General features: G+C 30.3%; 8 protein-coding genes across 8 annotated transcripts; 1 reads left to right on the top strand and 7 right to left on the bottom strand.

Annotated features, from left to right (window-relative positions):
* Positions 1-62: 62 nt before the first annotated feature.
* On the bottom strand, positions 63-1,642 carry BX663DRAFT_510797 (t-SNARE). The gene is made up of 7 exons (XM_051527802.1): positions 1,291-1,642; positions 1,173-1,219; positions 924-1,118; positions 780-855; positions 458-722; positions 160-356; positions 63-91 (listed from the first exon to the last, which is right to left on the bottom strand). The coding sequence occupies exons 1-6, from the start codon at positions 1,634-1,636 to the stop codon at positions 200-202; spliced, it is 1,086 nt and encodes a 361-aa protein (XP_051382328.1). The 5' UTR covers positions 1,637-1,642; the 3' UTR covers positions 63-91; positions 160-199.
* Positions 1,643-2,197: 555 nt separating this feature from the next.
* BX663DRAFT_510792 (acyltransferase ChoActase/COT/CPT) lies at positions 2,198-4,471 on the top strand (the record flags this gene model as incomplete). The annotated part of the gene is made up of 3 exons (XM_051527801.1): positions 2,198-2,448; positions 2,532-2,955; positions 3,031-4,471. Coding segments are annotated over 3 exons (1,942 nt in total), but the record flags the coding sequence as incomplete, so codon positions are not given.
* Positions 4,472-4,520: 49 nt separating this feature from the next.
* BX663DRAFT_552272 (uncharacterized protein) lies at positions 4,521-6,340 on the bottom strand (the record flags this gene model as incomplete). The annotated part of the gene is made up of 4 exons (XM_051531354.1): positions 4,521-5,551; positions 5,645-5,882; positions 5,955-6,196; positions 6,256-6,340. The coding sequence occupies 4 exons, from the start codon at positions 6,338-6,340 to the stop codon at positions 4,521-4,523; spliced, it is 1,596 nt and encodes a 531-aa protein (XP_051382326.1).
* Positions 6,341-7,534: 1,194 nt separating this feature from the next.
* Positions 7,535-7,870, bottom strand: BX663DRAFT_510788 (uncharacterized protein). The gene has a single exon (XM_051527800.1). It carries the CDS (start codon positions 7,838-7,840, stop codon positions 7,637-7,639), a length of 204 nt encoding a protein of 67 aa, XP_051382325.1. The 5' UTR covers positions 7,841-7,870; the 3' UTR covers positions 7,535-7,636.
* On the bottom strand, positions 7,869-8,099 carry BX663DRAFT_510784 (uncharacterized protein; the record flags this gene model as incomplete). Its single annotated transcript, XM_051527799.1, has 1 exon — positions 7,869-8,099. A coding segment is annotated over one exon (231 nt), but the record flags the coding sequence as incomplete, so codon positions are not given.
* Positions 8,100-10,367: 2,268 nt separating this feature from the next.
* BX663DRAFT_435710 (uncharacterized protein) lies at positions 10,368-12,093 on the bottom strand (the record flags this gene model as incomplete). Its single annotated transcript, XM_051523139.1, has 7 exons — positions 10,368-10,734; positions 10,788-10,870; positions 11,121-11,277; positions 11,376-11,431; positions 11,507-11,616; positions 11,685-11,795; positions 11,853-12,093. 7 exons carry the CDS (start codon positions 12,091-12,093, stop codon positions 10,368-10,370), a joined length of 1,125 nt encoding a protein of 374 aa, XP_051382323.1.
* Positions 12,094-12,887: 794 nt separating this feature from the next.
* BX663DRAFT_435523 (uncharacterized protein) lies at positions 12,888-13,334 on the bottom strand (the record flags this gene model as incomplete). Its single annotated transcript, XM_051523123.1, has 1 exon — positions 12,888-13,334. The coding sequence occupies one exon, from the start codon at positions 13,332-13,334 to the stop codon at positions 12,888-12,890; it is 447 nt and encodes a 148-aa protein (XP_051382322.1).
* BX663DRAFT_72744 (uncharacterized protein) lies at positions 13,275-14,538 on the bottom strand. Its single transcript, XM_051532303.1, has 4 exons — positions 14,211-14,538; positions 14,078-14,133; positions 13,568-13,998; positions 13,275-13,472 (listed from the first exon to the last, which is right to left on the bottom strand). The coding sequence occupies exons 1-4, from the start codon at positions 14,303-14,305 to the stop codon at positions 13,437-13,439; spliced, it is 618 nt and encodes a 205-aa protein (XP_051382321.1). The 5' UTR covers positions 14,306-14,538; the 3' UTR covers positions 13,275-13,436.
* Between the last annotated feature and the right edge of the window lie 360 nt (positions 14,539-14,898).

Genomic DNA, 14,898 nt, shown 5'->3' with positions numbered 1-14,898 from the left:
AAAAAAAAAAATGACGAAAAAATTAGAGTCACGAAGTTACTACTACTTATGCTAATAATGAATTAACTTTTTAAAGATATTGAATTTTTCACTATTATTAAATTTTAAATTAGCAATTATATATAAATGAGCAATAATTTTAATTCCTTTTTATATTACCACAAAAGTTAATTTGAATACTAAAGTTCTATTTTCTTTATTACATAATAAAAGTGAATATTAAAAAGAATATTACAATTGTTACGAATATTTTAATGAATAGCCATCTATTCGAACTAATGCTTGTATAATATTTTAATAATTCTCGTTGTGCTCCCATGACGTTCATTTCAATGTCATCTGTATTTTGATCGATTCTATGTGTATAAAGATGTTAATATTTTGAACTCAACTATTTTTTTTTTTTTTTTTTTTTTTTTTTTTTTTTTTTTTTTTTTTTTTTTTTTTTTTTACTTACCTTTGTACGGTTTCTCTTTGCTCTGCTACCATGGTAGCTAATTGTTGAAAAATACCACCTAATTCAGCAATTGTACTCTCGATGCTTTCAATTGCAGAGGATCTATGATCAATATATCTATCTTGTTCCAAAATCATCATTTCTTGCTGTTGTTGTTGAGTTATCATAGGTATACCAAGTGATAATGTTGATTCTTGTTCTTTCTTTTCTTCTTCTTCCTCTTCTATTGCTCCACGACGGCGTGATTTCATTAAAGGTGAATTGACTTTATAGATTTTAATTAATTATGTCTTATTTCTTTTATTAAAAAAAAATATATTACCTAATCCAGTATCTGCTGTTTGTTCCATAGTTGAAAACAAAAATTGATCTCTTTTGTCCTTTGATATTTTCATATTCTATATTAAAAAAAAATAGAAAGCGAGAAAGATTAGCCTTTATTTGAATGTCAATAAGGAATCTTTACCTCTGTTCGTATTTCTAATACATCTTTAAAACTCATAGAGGTATCAGCTAATTTACTTTGGAGAGCTACAACCACATTTGATGTATGTTCGGTTGCTTGTTTTGAGTTTTGCTTCTGATGCTTAGTGTAATCTTGAAGCATTGCGATTTGTTTGTTCAACTTTGCAATATCTTGTTTAATAATAAATGTTAATTCCTATAAAATCAGTCATTAATTTAATTATTAATTGATGAAACGCATTTTAGTTACATTAATCTCGACAGGTTTATCATCAAACAAAGTCTTTCTCTTGGCCACTATAAAAAGGTAATTAGGAGGAAAAAAAGAAAGAAAGAAAGAAATCATACATAATCATTGTTTTCTTTACATTTTGTTAATTTTTCTAATTTCCCTGCTGTGTGTGTGATCTGTCTACTGATTTCAGCTGCCATTAAAGAAAATTCTGAACGTGGAAGACGTTTCTTGGATGTTTGATTTTCTTTAGAAAGATCGGGTGATAATAGGGCTCTCTTATCTGAAATAGTTGCATGTGAACGAGAACGAATACGCTCACATAAAGAATGAAATTCAGTTGTTCTATCTTTAAACATTATTAGTTTAAATAAAATAAATAAATAAATAAATAAAATAAAATAAAAATAAAATAAAATAGTAAAATAAAAAATGTTGTGACGAATCAAGTTTGATATCATCTGTTGCTTTAAAATAATCATGATAAAACCTTTTTTTGGTAATAATAAATAATAAAAAATAATAATAAATGCGTATTAAGTATTATTCTGCTTTATTCTACTAATAGGTCTAAATCTATAATGTCGTTTTAATTTACTCTGACTTAAGGCGTAGTAGATACGCATGAAACGTGGATTAAATATTCATAAATTTATGCTTATTATTCAATCTTAGTATCATTTTAATAGGACTGTTCTTCTCCCTACAAGAATAAGGAAAAATAAAGTATATTCACTCCTTTAGTCTATAAGATAGACCGTTATATCATGACCAAGAACGCTATAGTATGTATTTGTCATTGTTACTTGGATTTAGTTGAGTTCTAAAAAAAAAAAAAAAAAAAAAAAAAAAAAAAAAGAAAAAGGGCATTGATGTTTTATGTGAAAAAAACACCAAACTGCAAATATCACATGTAACAAAGGAAATGTGTGAACGTATTACATTGTTTATTATTCACATGAAAATAAAAATAATATTTATAAAAAAAAGGGTCGTTTTTTGTTTTTGTTTTATTTTCCTTTCTTTTTTTTTTTCTTTAAATAAATGTCTCTACCTACATTCAGTTTACAACATACTTTGCCTAAACTTCCTGTACCTTCTCTAGAGGAAACATGCTCACTTTACTTGAAGTCAGTTAAACCACTTCAATCAACTGAAGAACATGAAAAGACAAGAACTATCGTTGCTGAATTTTTAGCTAGTGATTTATCCAAATCTCTTCAACAACGTTTAATAGATATCGATCATGTTTCTCCTACAAATTGGTTAGAAGATAACTTTTGGTTAAAGAAAGGTATGTGATAGGATGTCTGTCTGTCTGTCTGTCTGTGTGTTTTTCTTTTCTGAAATAGACTCAATCTAATCTATTGAATGTAGCTTACTTGGAATGGAGAGATCCATTAATGGTAAATAGTAATTGGTATATCTTGGGTCAATCAGATCCTAGGCAACCAAAAGAATTAACGTCAACAATTACAAAAGGTCAATTCTCTAACTTTCAAATTAAAAGAGCTGCTCACCTAATTCATCGTGGTTTACAATACAAGGAATTCATTGATAAACAGGAATTACCGATAGAAATGATAATGAAAGATAAAAAATCACCCTTATGTATGTGGCAATACAGTCGTATATTTTCTGTCACTCGTATACCTGCATATCATTGTGATACACTTGTTCAAACGGATTCAGCAAAGGTCTATCATATTCTTGTTCTTTTACGTGATCAGATTTATAAATTAGACGTTTATAAACAAATTCAAAATCAATGGGTTCTCCTTACTGTAGATGAAATTGAAAAGTAAATATAATACTATGTATATATGTATATGCTTTTTTTAAGCACACACACACACATAGATTAATGTCTTGTTAGAGCTCTTTTAGATTTGGTCATACATGTTCAACATCACTTAAAAACTCCATCCCCACCTATTGGGTTGCTTACCTCTTGGCAGCGAGATAATTGGGCCATTGCTCGTAATCATCTCTTAATGATAGACCCATCGCTTCATCGTACTCATTTGACAATCATTGAGCAAGCTTTATTTGCTGTTGCCCTCGATGATCATTCAAATGGAACTGATGGAGCGTCTTGGACAAAGACGATATTATGCGGACATCAGGGACTTGGTCATGGTCATAATAGATGGTATGATAAATCATTCACATTAGTGGTTGAAAATAATGGTATGTGTGGCCTTTCAGGTGAACATTCCCCTGTAGATGCCCTTACCGTCAGTTATATCTTTGATTACATGTTAAAGGAACCTTTACCGCCCTCTCAACCTATCGATTCAAACTTTATCATCAACAAGACATCTACTGCCTTGACTTTGGTTACATCATTTGAACATCTATCCTTCATGTCCTCCCCCATTTTAGACAGCTATCTAGAGAGTGCTCAAAGATCAGCGAACGAGATAGCTGCCTTATCGGATTCAAATGTCCTTATCTTTAAGGAATTTGGTACAGATTGGATCAAGAGAGTTGGGAAATTATCACCTGATGCCTTTCTACAGATGTCACTTCAATTAGCTTATTATCGTATACATCATAAGGTAACCCCTACCTATGAGACAGCCGCTACACGGAAATACTTGCGAGGTCGAACAGAGACGATTCGTACCGTGAGCCTTGAAAGTAAAGCGTTTGTAGAAGGATTTGATCAACCTCATTTAGATTCCTATCAAAAATATACTTTACTCAAGGAAGCGACGATCTATCATCGTACATTCACTCAAATAGCGAGTGATGGACATGGCTGTGATCGTCATTTGTTTGTATTACGCTTATTAAATGAAGATCATCAAGTACTTGATAACCAAGGTGAGTTGGTATCAGTACCCATGCATCCCCTATTTAAGGATCCTATCTTTACTGAATCTCAAACATGGCGATTAAGTACATCCGGGTTACATGCAGGTATTCGTTTGATGGGGACAGGCTTTGGTGCCATCTATAGAGATGGTTATGGCATCAATTATATGGCAGCCCCTAATTTAGTAAAATTTGGTATTGAATCGAAACGTGTTAAGGAGACTGCTTCAACTGAACAATTTATGGAAGCTATTACAAAGGCCTTAATCGATATACGTCAAGTATGCGAACAAGTGAATAAGACTGTAGATGGAAAATTATAGTTATATAACATTCTAATCAATAGAACCTCCCCCTCCATATTATACTTACTTACTTTTATACAAAACATACACGCACACTCGCACACACACACACACACACACACAAGTAAAGTTTATTATTATTATTATTATTATTATTATTATTATTATTATTATTATTATTATTATTATTATATTACATATTAAGATATTATAGTAGCCGTATTAGCCTTTAATTTCCTCCTTAACTCTCTTTGTTCTTTCTTTTTTTTCTTTCAATGATAGCTAACAAATCATCTTCATCTGAATCTTCTAATGATAATGATTCTGAAGAAGAATCTGACAAAATTGATATTTCTGGCTGTTGTTGTTGTTGTTGTTGTTGCTGTTGTTGCTCAACAGATGCAATAGGTTCCAGTATATGAGTGGGTACATCATTATGTAATATAATTGGAGGTTCATACCTTCCTAGTCTATATGATTGAGGATGGATTGGGCCAGCCAATGGAGGTAAAGTGTTAGATTGTCTTTGTTGATAATTATAAGATGGGTATTCACAAGAAGAATAAGAATAAAGCGAAGAACTGGATCGATGATGTGTATAATAAGAGGGAAGTCTATCAGGCGAAGATAAAGTCGTTGATTGTGATGTATTTCGACTTAGGTTTTTTGATGGATTCATTTTTTGCATCTCCCAAGATCGACTTGATTTCCAAGAAGAAGTAGAATTGTTGGATGTTCTTGATGTAATTGAATCAGATCTATTCATGTTATTTGAACTGATAGAATTTCTATAAGCTGTATTCAAAGTACTTGAACTGTTATTTTTATGCCAACGACCCTCCACAGAATTATGTACAGACTCTATATCATCATCTAAGTCTTCCAAATCATGTGTGGTATCCTCATCATCTTCAATTGGAACAGAAGCTCGTGGCCAAGTACCGATGACAACAGGTATATCTAATGTTATGGTCACCTTGGATGTGAAAGATACCTCAACATGCACTTTATAATGAAATCGAAGTACTTTCTCTTTATACCGAATAGAAGGCGGTGTCGAGGTTGGAATTAATATTTGGCATTTTAGGGACTGTTGATATGGAGACTGTTTAATATCGACATCATATTGTGTAGATCGTAATACTGTTTCCTTAAATACTGTATGGTGACTGGTTCTAATTTCAACAGTCCTCACTAAATTTACTGTTACACAACCTTTACGTGAAAATGATGTAAAATGATCTATGATTACTTTAAGAGGAACGATATCACCTAATATGTATGTATAATATTATGTAAGTAAACCATAAAAAAAAAAGTTTTGCTGCTGCTGCTGTTGTTGTTGTCGTTTATTTATATTTATACCTCTTGTAAATCCAAGACGTGGAATAGAAGCTGTAACCATACATTTTTGATTGTATTTTGCATCTGGTAGCATGACATCTTGTGATTTTTCTTGTGGGATTTTAAATTGTTTTTGCTCTATATCGATAAATTCTAATAAAGAAACTGTGTAGTCTATTTTAGGACAAAGAGGTTCAGGTATCATCGGTCTATCCAACATTGCATGAATTGTATAACGAATATGGCCTTTTTTACCAAGCTAGGGTATAAATGCATACATAAATGAATACACATAAAAAAAAGAAAAAGAAAAAGTTCTGTTTATAATTACCTCCATTGAACTTGGTAAATTTAAATCCTTTGGCACAATGAATTGAAATGGAAATTCATGCTCGCTAGAACTTAAGGTTGTCTGTTTTGGTACAGTACTATTAGGGTATACAGAAAGTACAAGCGAATTTTGGAATAAAGTTGTTGTTTCTTTTTCTTTTAAATGAATATAAACTTCGCCAAAGAACTTGAGTTGAATTGAATTGACTTTTATTGAACTTTTTGGATGAACAACAATAATGCCTAATCATAAATTAATAAGTTGCTTCTATAAAAAAAAAAAGAAAAAATATATGGATTACCTTTGATTGTTTCACCAGGAAAATAAAACTTTTCCTCTTCAATACGAATATCAAGTATTTTCGATGTTAAATGTCGTGTTAGCATGTAAACAATTTAATTTATTAAAAGAAGAACCAAGAAGAAAATAGCTTTTTTTTTTTTTTAGAATGCCGCGTCATTTTTATTTTATTTTTATATACGGATTTTTTTTTCTTTCTTTCTTTCTTTTATTTTGTGAAAGATAACGAATAATCATTGTTGATTATCCAAATAACCTCAAAGGGAGTCATTTTCTTTTTTATTATTCTGTCAATAGAATATTTCTTATTAAGTAAATTAAGAAAGATAGTTATATTATTTATTTATTTTTCATTTATAAAAAATCTGTCTTAAAAAGGAAATTATACTGATTATAAAGCAGCCAATTTTAATATTTCACGTGATAATGAAATGCATAAGTCATTATTTGAAGATTTATAAAATGCTAAATAATTCTTACCATGGAGGTCATCCTATCATAGATACTGTGTGTGTGTGTGTGTTTGGTTAGCTAGAGTGAGTGAATAGAAGTTGTGTTGTGTAGAGAAGTGGAGTTGGGTAATGAGAATATGTTACAGAATAGTTATACCCAAGAATGTCAGCTTGGCAAAAAATATATTTTTATACACGTATACAGTCTACTCAACTTTTTATAACTAAGCTGGTATAGTTTGGACACTCACACTTGTTTACACATTCCTCCCTCCCTCCCCATCTACCCAACTTCTACTCCTAGCTAAGCAAACACACACACACAGTATCTATGATAGGATGACCTCCCAAGTGAATTCTTATTATTACATAATACAATTATTATTATGAATGCTCGAATACTTCTAACAATGACTGTTATTAAAACTGAAATGTAGAATGAATATGATGCTGTCAAGTACAATACACTAGCTTTAGTTGGAATCGCCTCTTTATTATCTAAATAAATGAGGGTGGCTTATTTCTATCAACTTGGTTATAAAGAGACGACAATGGCAAAGATAAGGACGATTGGATATAGTTTATATCGACTGTAAGCTGAGAGTGAATATTGGATAGTTTCTGACCATGAAATCTATTCTACGACGATTAAAGATTTTTTATTTTTATTTTTATTTTTTTTTTTTTTTTTTATTTTTATAAATTAAAATTTATTAAGCGACCTATGAGCACATAATATCTTTGTTATATTGGATTACCCAAGTCAGTTCAGATTATGCGAAAAAAAAAAGTATCTAAAAGGTCTCTTACGGGGACAAGAGGTAAAAAGGTAAAGGAAAGGAAGAAGAAGAAGAGAAGGTGAGAAAGAAAAGGGGGAAATATTGCTAAAAAGTTTAAAGGGATAACCAGTTGAGTCATTTCCTGTCTGGGTCAAGAAGTGGGGGGGGGAGGAGGGGTTAGTTCGTTGTGTAGTAAGCAATCCATTTTCTGTAGAATAGTGCACATAACTGGCCAGCGATAGAACCAGACAGAAACATCCTGAGAATTTCGATACTTATGCTGAAAGAGATGATTTAAAAGAAAGGAAAAAGGGGATCTGTTTATTGATCGCGGCAAGAATAAACGGGTGTGCATGTGCAAGCATTCAGTGATGTGTGACCGACTAAAAGTGTACATAAGGATGATATGGGCAGGCTTTAGGTATTCCTCCGGGTAACCAACCAAGACGCCATCGAATAGTTCGACTACGCTCATTGTGTATCATGGGTAACCAGAGTATCAGATCAATAATCAGATTGAGGGCGGCAAGCGGGAAGCAAAACAGAACGCGTCCCGTCACGTAGCTGATGAAAACTCTCTTCAAGAAATTCTTGACGATGTTTTCGAAAGGAGCGTTAGTCTAACGGAATGGAGTTGGCGGCACAGAGTCTCCAGCATGGTGTTTGAATGAGTTTATACCATTGAGTGTTGAAGGTGGAGGCTTAAAACTCGGGAAGTAATTTAGCGAGCAAAGTATCATCTAGTAAATCAATAACACGGAAAACGAACTGGGCCTGCATTAAGATCATTACAAGTGAAAAAGTCTAAGCATAAATCTCAATTCGTCTGAGAACTAATTCTTTTCTGTCTCGATTTCATTTCTTATTCATCCAAAAAAGGTAAACAAACTATCTGAAAATTAATTTTAATTCGTCTAAAAAAAAAAAAAAAAAAAAAAAAAAAAAAAAAATTAATATAGTCTGAATTTGAAGTAGAAATATTCTATTAAAAATGGGTGGTTTTATTGCCCGTTAGGTTTGTCTTTGAATCTATCGCTCGCGTCAGAGGTCAGACACTAGTCTCATTCGCCCATTCATTTTGAGGTTACAGCATCACTATTTGCTGAAACATCTGTGTCTGTAAGGCATATTAAGAGCTAGTAAGTTTGTAATGATTGTACAACCAAATTCACCAATCGTGGGATCATTGAATAGCAGCTTACTCATTAGATCAAAACCTGGCCTCCAAAATTCTGCGTCAAAGTGAATGAATCCCAGATCTTGACAGAAAAAAAAAAAAGGTGCTGGAGATCATCAGGAAGCACGTCAGAATTTGTAGAAGGCATTTCTTTTGCTTGAGAGAGGTAATAAAAAATATATATTCATATACGTATATTAAAGTACAATTATAGAATTCTTTCTTTCTTTCTTTTTTATGGTATGACCAATATTAAGTTTATATGTTTGCATAAATATATAAAAATCCAGATTGCACAAATCTAATTTTTTTTTAAAAAAAAAAATGAACCTTAAGTTTATTCAAGATGAAAAAGGTAATACCTATGATGAAAGCGGTAATAACTCAGCTGAAATGGAGATTGGCAGTAAGCCATTTCCTCTGGATGACATCATTAATGAATTCGATACACATATTATACATAAAAAAAAAGGCTATTAATAATGCCAAAATAAATGTTAAAATATTATATTATGGAGATGAAGTGATCATATTATTTACTCGTAAAGACCTAGACTTCAAAGTTTTATTGTCTTAAGAAGATTAAACATATAGTTAATAAAGCTTCAATGAATAGAAAAATCTCTTGATTTTAAAACAGAGAAACTCTCTTCTATTAAAGTCTTCTGTTAAATGAACCTGTTCTTCCACCAACTACATCCCCGTCTAATTTACTTAAACCCAATAAAAAATCACCCATTAACTCTTCTGATTCTTCGTTACTATCTTCAATACTGTGTAATGACCTTGTATCTAAACAAATAGAGGCAGGTCGTCGTTGATCAATAGAAATTCGATCACGTATATTAATAATTTTAGGTGGTTGTTGTGATAGACGCTTTTTGACAACTGTAGAGGCACTCAATGATCGACCTAGTTTGGGTATATCAGTTGCAGAATCATTAGAGAAACCATCGAAAGGTAAAGGAGTAGAATTTGAAATAGATGGGAATGTAGTGGATATCATAGGACGTGATGATGTTAAATGACTTGTAGAAGTTGTTTCGTTATGAGTGGAGTGATGATGAGTGAGTGTATTATCAGGTAAAAGCCAATCGTTGGGTATATCTAAACTCTTTCGGTATTCTTGATGTCGACGATTTGGCAAGACGATATGAGGCCTTAAGATAGCTGAATTTCGACGACTACTATTACTACTACTACTACTATTATTATTATTATTTAATGTTGCTACACTCATTCGATCCATATTATCATCATCCATATTGTATAATGAATGGTGATTATTATTATAAATGTGTAAGTTAGAAAAACTATTACAAAGATCTGCGCTTTGTGATTTACGATGATGCAAGTATCGAGAAGAAGAAGAAGAGATGGGTGGTGCACTATTAGGTTTGTTATTGACTGATGTAATTGAAGTTGAACGTGATCGAATATGATTTGGTGAATTTGTGTCATATAAACAAAGGGGATCATCTTTTAAAAATTCGCAAGCGCTTTTAATAGTAGTTATAACAAAGCTATAGACAGAACCTTCTACCATTCTAGCTAATCTATAATGTTGTATATAATACACTAAACTAGCCATTCTAGGTACATTACTTTGAACAATGATAAATGCTAATAAAGGAATCATTTCATCTGAAGTAACTGAAGTATCTAAACAAAAAAGATAAAAAAAAAGTATATAAAAGAAATATAGTCATTTTTTTTTACCATTATTTTCTTGTCCAAAATTAATAACAAAATCATGAACTGCAGATGATATCAAATCTAATGTAGACTTGATAACAGCTAATTTTTCAAGTGGAGTAAATGCAAATTGTTTTGCTGCAGTTGATTTATAAGGTTCAACATGACATATATCTGAATCTAGTCGTCTAAAATTTGTAATTACTTCATCAAAGCAAGATCGAGACATTTCTGAAATAGGATATCTTAAAGAATACTGTGAAAGACTAGCATGAGAATATGCAAAACGAATACTATCAATATAATTATCTTGTGTTGCTAGTAATGACTGTAATGTTTGGATCCAAATTTTTTTATGTAAAAAGCTCATCACCACACTAGAATAAATATAAGTAAGTAATAGGAATATATCATGTAAATTGTATTTTACTTTTCTACTAGTTCCAAAAATTGATCATGTTCAGAAGGTGTACGACAGGAGTCTTGCAGTAATCTATTTCTTTGTAGTATTGTCTATAATACAATGTCAACTTTCTGTTTCTCATTCTCTCTCTCTATATATATGTATACATATACATATACATGTAGATATAGATATACATATAGATATACATGTAGATATACATATAGATATATATATATACATATACATACATACATACATACATATATATATAAATATATACATATACATATACACATATATATACATACACATACACATATACGTATACATATACATATTCAACTTATATCTATTTACTCTGTAAGCATTCATATAAATATGTTGGATTCTTTCTACAGTAAATTGATTATATCCTTTAATATATACATATGAATCTGTAAATTCTTGAACAGCTGCTTCTAATTCATGAAGAGGACTCAAGTTTTCGGGGAACATGCTTAGAAATTCAAAATCACTATTATTATTATTACAATATAATTTTTAAGGAGCACTTTTCTTGATACATGAGAGCTGTTTCAGATTAAAGGATAAAAAAAAACAGTTAGGACTTACGTTCTAGAGTTACGAATAGATGGAATTGTAATTGTATTATGTTTATAATGGTATTTCTATATATCAAATATATATATATATATATATATAGGTCAATATTTATTATGGAAAATACAGTTTACTTTACTTACAGGTGGCTCGCCTTCCAATAATTTATCTATTAATAGTAATTTAATTTTCTTATTTTTTAGATAAACAGATTCTTCAGCCATGATATGTACAGTACGTTCCTCTTCAAAACCTACAAAAAAAAAGAAATTGTATCAAGATGGAATGTATGTATGTATAGATAAGGATAGTTAAATTTACCTGTGATGGTAGTTATGATTGGATAATCAATTGCAATAATTTTATGTTTTTGTTTAGTTGTCATAAATTGTCCACAAAAATAAGGGGAAGGTTGAAAACAGTGTGATTCTACTCAATAAATAAAATTATGATATAAATCGCATTAATTATTATTATTATCATTATTACCAATAATGACCTTTGTTAAAACAAGACCTTGAATTGATTTTGAATGAGGTATACAAACAATGGTAGAATCACAAAAGAGTGAATGAAAATGAGTCATAATGTGTTTATAAAAAAAGTTCTCATCAATCTCTTCTGGCTCCAATGGCTCATTTGATTTTTGAATTAAAGAAGTCAGTTTTGGATATGCTGTAGAAGTTTTCTTTTTTTTAGTTCCTGATTTATGAAAAAAGGATAAAGTCATGTTTCTTTTATGTACAAGAAAGAAAGAAAGAAAGAAAGAAAAGAGGAGGGGAAAGAAATTATAGTTTTTTTTTTTTTTTTTTTGGGTTTTAGACTTTTTTTTTTTTTTTTTTTTTTTTTCATTAACTAGAAAATTTCCAAAATCATTGGAATACACAGCCTATCATCCTTTTATTATGAAGCATTGCTGCATCTTTCTTATTATTAGCTTGGAATCTATTATCAGCAGCCAAGTTTAATAGAATTGATGACAGTATAAGACACTTCCCTTTTTTTTTATTATTATTATGATTAATTTAAGAGACATGGCTTTGATAAAACGTTATGCAATAGTCTAGAAGATTAAAAAGTGAAGTTAAGCATAGGTTAGATAACATGTATGAATAGCATTAGATAGTGTGTAATAAATCTATAATGACATGGAATAAAAGAAATTTCTCCATATTGAATTTATTTTTATTTGTGCTTTTATAGTCAAGCTGAAATGAAAGAGTACCAAAAGACTACACTTAGTATCGAATTAAATAGTTTATTAAAAGATAGGATAATAGCACATGTTTATTAACAAAAAGACCTTTTTGGTAGTTTTAGTTAATCAAATTTAACAAGTGTAGCAAGTCTTTACAATTCACTTGTTGACTTGGTTTTTCTTCAATTTCTGTATGCACCATGTTGAATGTTACAAGAAAAAGGTCTTTAATAATAAGCTCGCTTATTAGTGCCAAAGCAACTATGATGCAAAGATATCTAGATATATTTATATATACATTAGCTGATATGAATGGTAGGATGTATTTATTGGTTTTGTTGAGTAAATTGTATGTTTCCAACACATATATATACTTCATCATCTGTAACGATGGACGAATTTGTTTTAAAATATTTATCTTTCAAACGCATTGCTTCTTGATCAGAAACAAATTTTTCCGTCTCAAAACAAAACTCGTATCCATCATTACTATCTTTTTCATTTTCATGACTCCACAAATTACTAGCATCGTTATTTTTTGTTCGACGTAAAATTAAAGAAATTTGTTCTTGTGTTGTATGAGATTTGATGATAACCCGATAAAAATCATCGGGTTCCATACAATCATTATGATGTGGATCAATATAATCAGGTAATAATATCCCTGCAAGACTATAAGGTGATTCATTATTTATTAGATTTATACAGTGGCCTTGAAGTAGATGTTGTTGTGGATGAAAACATAAAATAGCCATCCCTTTAAATGTAGTCATTATATAAAAGTAAAGAAAAAAAAAAATAAAAAATATACATTATAAAAAAAAATATACATTTGTGTGTGTATATAAATCAAAAAAAAAATTATCGTTTTTTCTTCATAGCACAAAAATCAGCTTCAATCTCTTCTTCCACTCGTTTAGATAAAGCATCTATCAAATGACTTGGAATTTCTCTCATGCGTAAAAAAAAAAAAAAAAAAAAAAAAAAAAAAAAAAAAAATACATACATAAAAGTTAAAGATAATATATATACACCATCTATCAACAATATTAGTAATAAATATATTAAAAAGGATATGATCTTGTTTTCGTTTTTGCTTATTGTTTGTTTGACGGTTATTTACAAGCGTTTCAAAATCACCTCGTTTTCTCAACATTCGCTTTCGATTTCTAGTTTGATGTGTCGATAAGCCGATTTCACCTTCACCATCTTTATCCTCTTTGAGTTTCCTTCTCTTTTCATCGATTACTAAAAACATGGCATTTTGTAATTCTCTCCGTTCTGCCATCGATTCTTCCTGTACAATTTTAGAATCTAAATAAAATTGCTTATCTACACAAGATATTTGATAAATCATCATTAAGCGTGCATCGTCAATCATCTTTTTTCTCTGTTCTTCTAAATCGGCTAGTAACTCTTCATAAAGCTCGTGACGACCTGTTTGATTTTTTTTGTTTTTTTTTCAATTAATTAATTAATTAAGAATGAAATAATATTTTTTTGTAGTTGTTGTTACCTTTTTCAACAGCTTTTAATTCATCTTGTAATTGCTTGAGCTTTTCTTCATAAAGCCTATTCATTAAGAAAATAAATAGATATTAAAATATAGATGTATACATATATATATATCGATGATGGTTTTCGCTTACACTTCTTTATTTTCAAGAAATTCACGATTAATATTTTGCATTCGTTCATCGAATTCTCTTTTCTTTTTTAATGTAGGATTATTTACGACAGGCATGTCTATTAATTTATAGTGTGAGTGACAAAGATAAAAAGTTGATGATAAACATTACCTTCATAATTATAATATGGGTATTCTTCATAAACTACATCATTATTATCTAAATAAGGTGAATATGAGTATGTGGTAGGAGCCAATGTTTTTACGTGTGCTGATGTTGTTGTTGTTGTTGTTTCTGTTGAAGATAATGGTGCAGTTGTTGTTGTTGTTGGCGGTGGTAGTGATGGTGCTAATGATGGTGGTTGGAAAGGATAGAATGCACTTGGTTCATGCTTAATAGAAGGTAAAGGTGTTGGTATATGTGAAGTTGCTTGAATAGGTGGTAATCTATAAAGTGGCGGTGAATTCTCTCTCGACATATTTTTTGAAAACATTAATAAAACGCATGATTCACAGATATACAGATAGAGAGGAAAAAAAAAAAGAGGGAGAAATGTACAGTCACACACGTCTCACAAATAATTATGCAAACTGCCATGGTTACCACCATTTACTGAAAAAAAAAAAAAAAAAAAAAAAAAAAAAAAAAAAAAAAAACTTAGGTAGTTACCTTTTATTATTATTGTCATTATTATTAAAAGTGCTTTGTT

Source organism: Cokeromyces recurvatus (genome assembly GCF_025118155.1).
Source record: "Cokeromyces recurvatus strain NRRL 2243 chromosome Unknown BX663scaffold_14, whole genome shotgun sequence".
In the NCBI taxonomy this organism is placed as follows: domain Eukaryota; kingdom Fungi; phylum Mucoromycota; class Mucoromycetes; order Mucorales; family Mucoraceae; genus Cokeromyces; species Cokeromyces recurvatus.
Note: the sequence above shows the minus strand (reverse complement) of the source record. Positions and strands in the feature narration are given on the sequence as shown.

Excerpts from the sequence above, each read along its gene's own strand:
- BX663DRAFT_72744 (XM_051532303.1), bottom strand. The coding sequence starts at position 14,305 with ATGCCTGTCGTAAATAATCCTACATTAAAAAAGAAAAGAGAATTCGAT. Across the intron at positions 13,999-14,077 it reads ATTAAAAGCTGTTGAAAAAG|GTCGTCACGAGCTTTATGAA; the intron begins GTAACAACAACT and ends AAAATCAAACAG. Across the intron at positions 13,473-13,567 it reads ATATTATCTTTAACTTTTAT|TGGAAGAAGAGATTGAAGCT; the intron begins GTATGTATTTTT and ends TATCTAAACGAG.
- BX663DRAFT_510797 (XM_051527802.1), bottom strand. The coding sequence starts at position 1,636 with ATGATTATTTTAAAGCAACAGATGATATCAAACTTGATTCGTCACAAC. Across the intron at positions 723-779 it reads AACAGCAGATACTGGATTAG|TCAATTCACCTTTAATGAAA; the intron begins GTAATATATTTT and ends AAATCTATAAAG. Across the intron at positions 357-457 it reads CAAAGAGAAACCGTACAAAG|AATCGATCAAAATACAGATG; the intron begins GTAAGTAAAAAA and ends TTATACACATAG.
- BX663DRAFT_510788 (XM_051527800.1), bottom strand. The coding sequence starts at position 7,840 with ATGCACACCCGTTTATTCTTGCCGCGATCAATAAACAGATCCCCTTTT.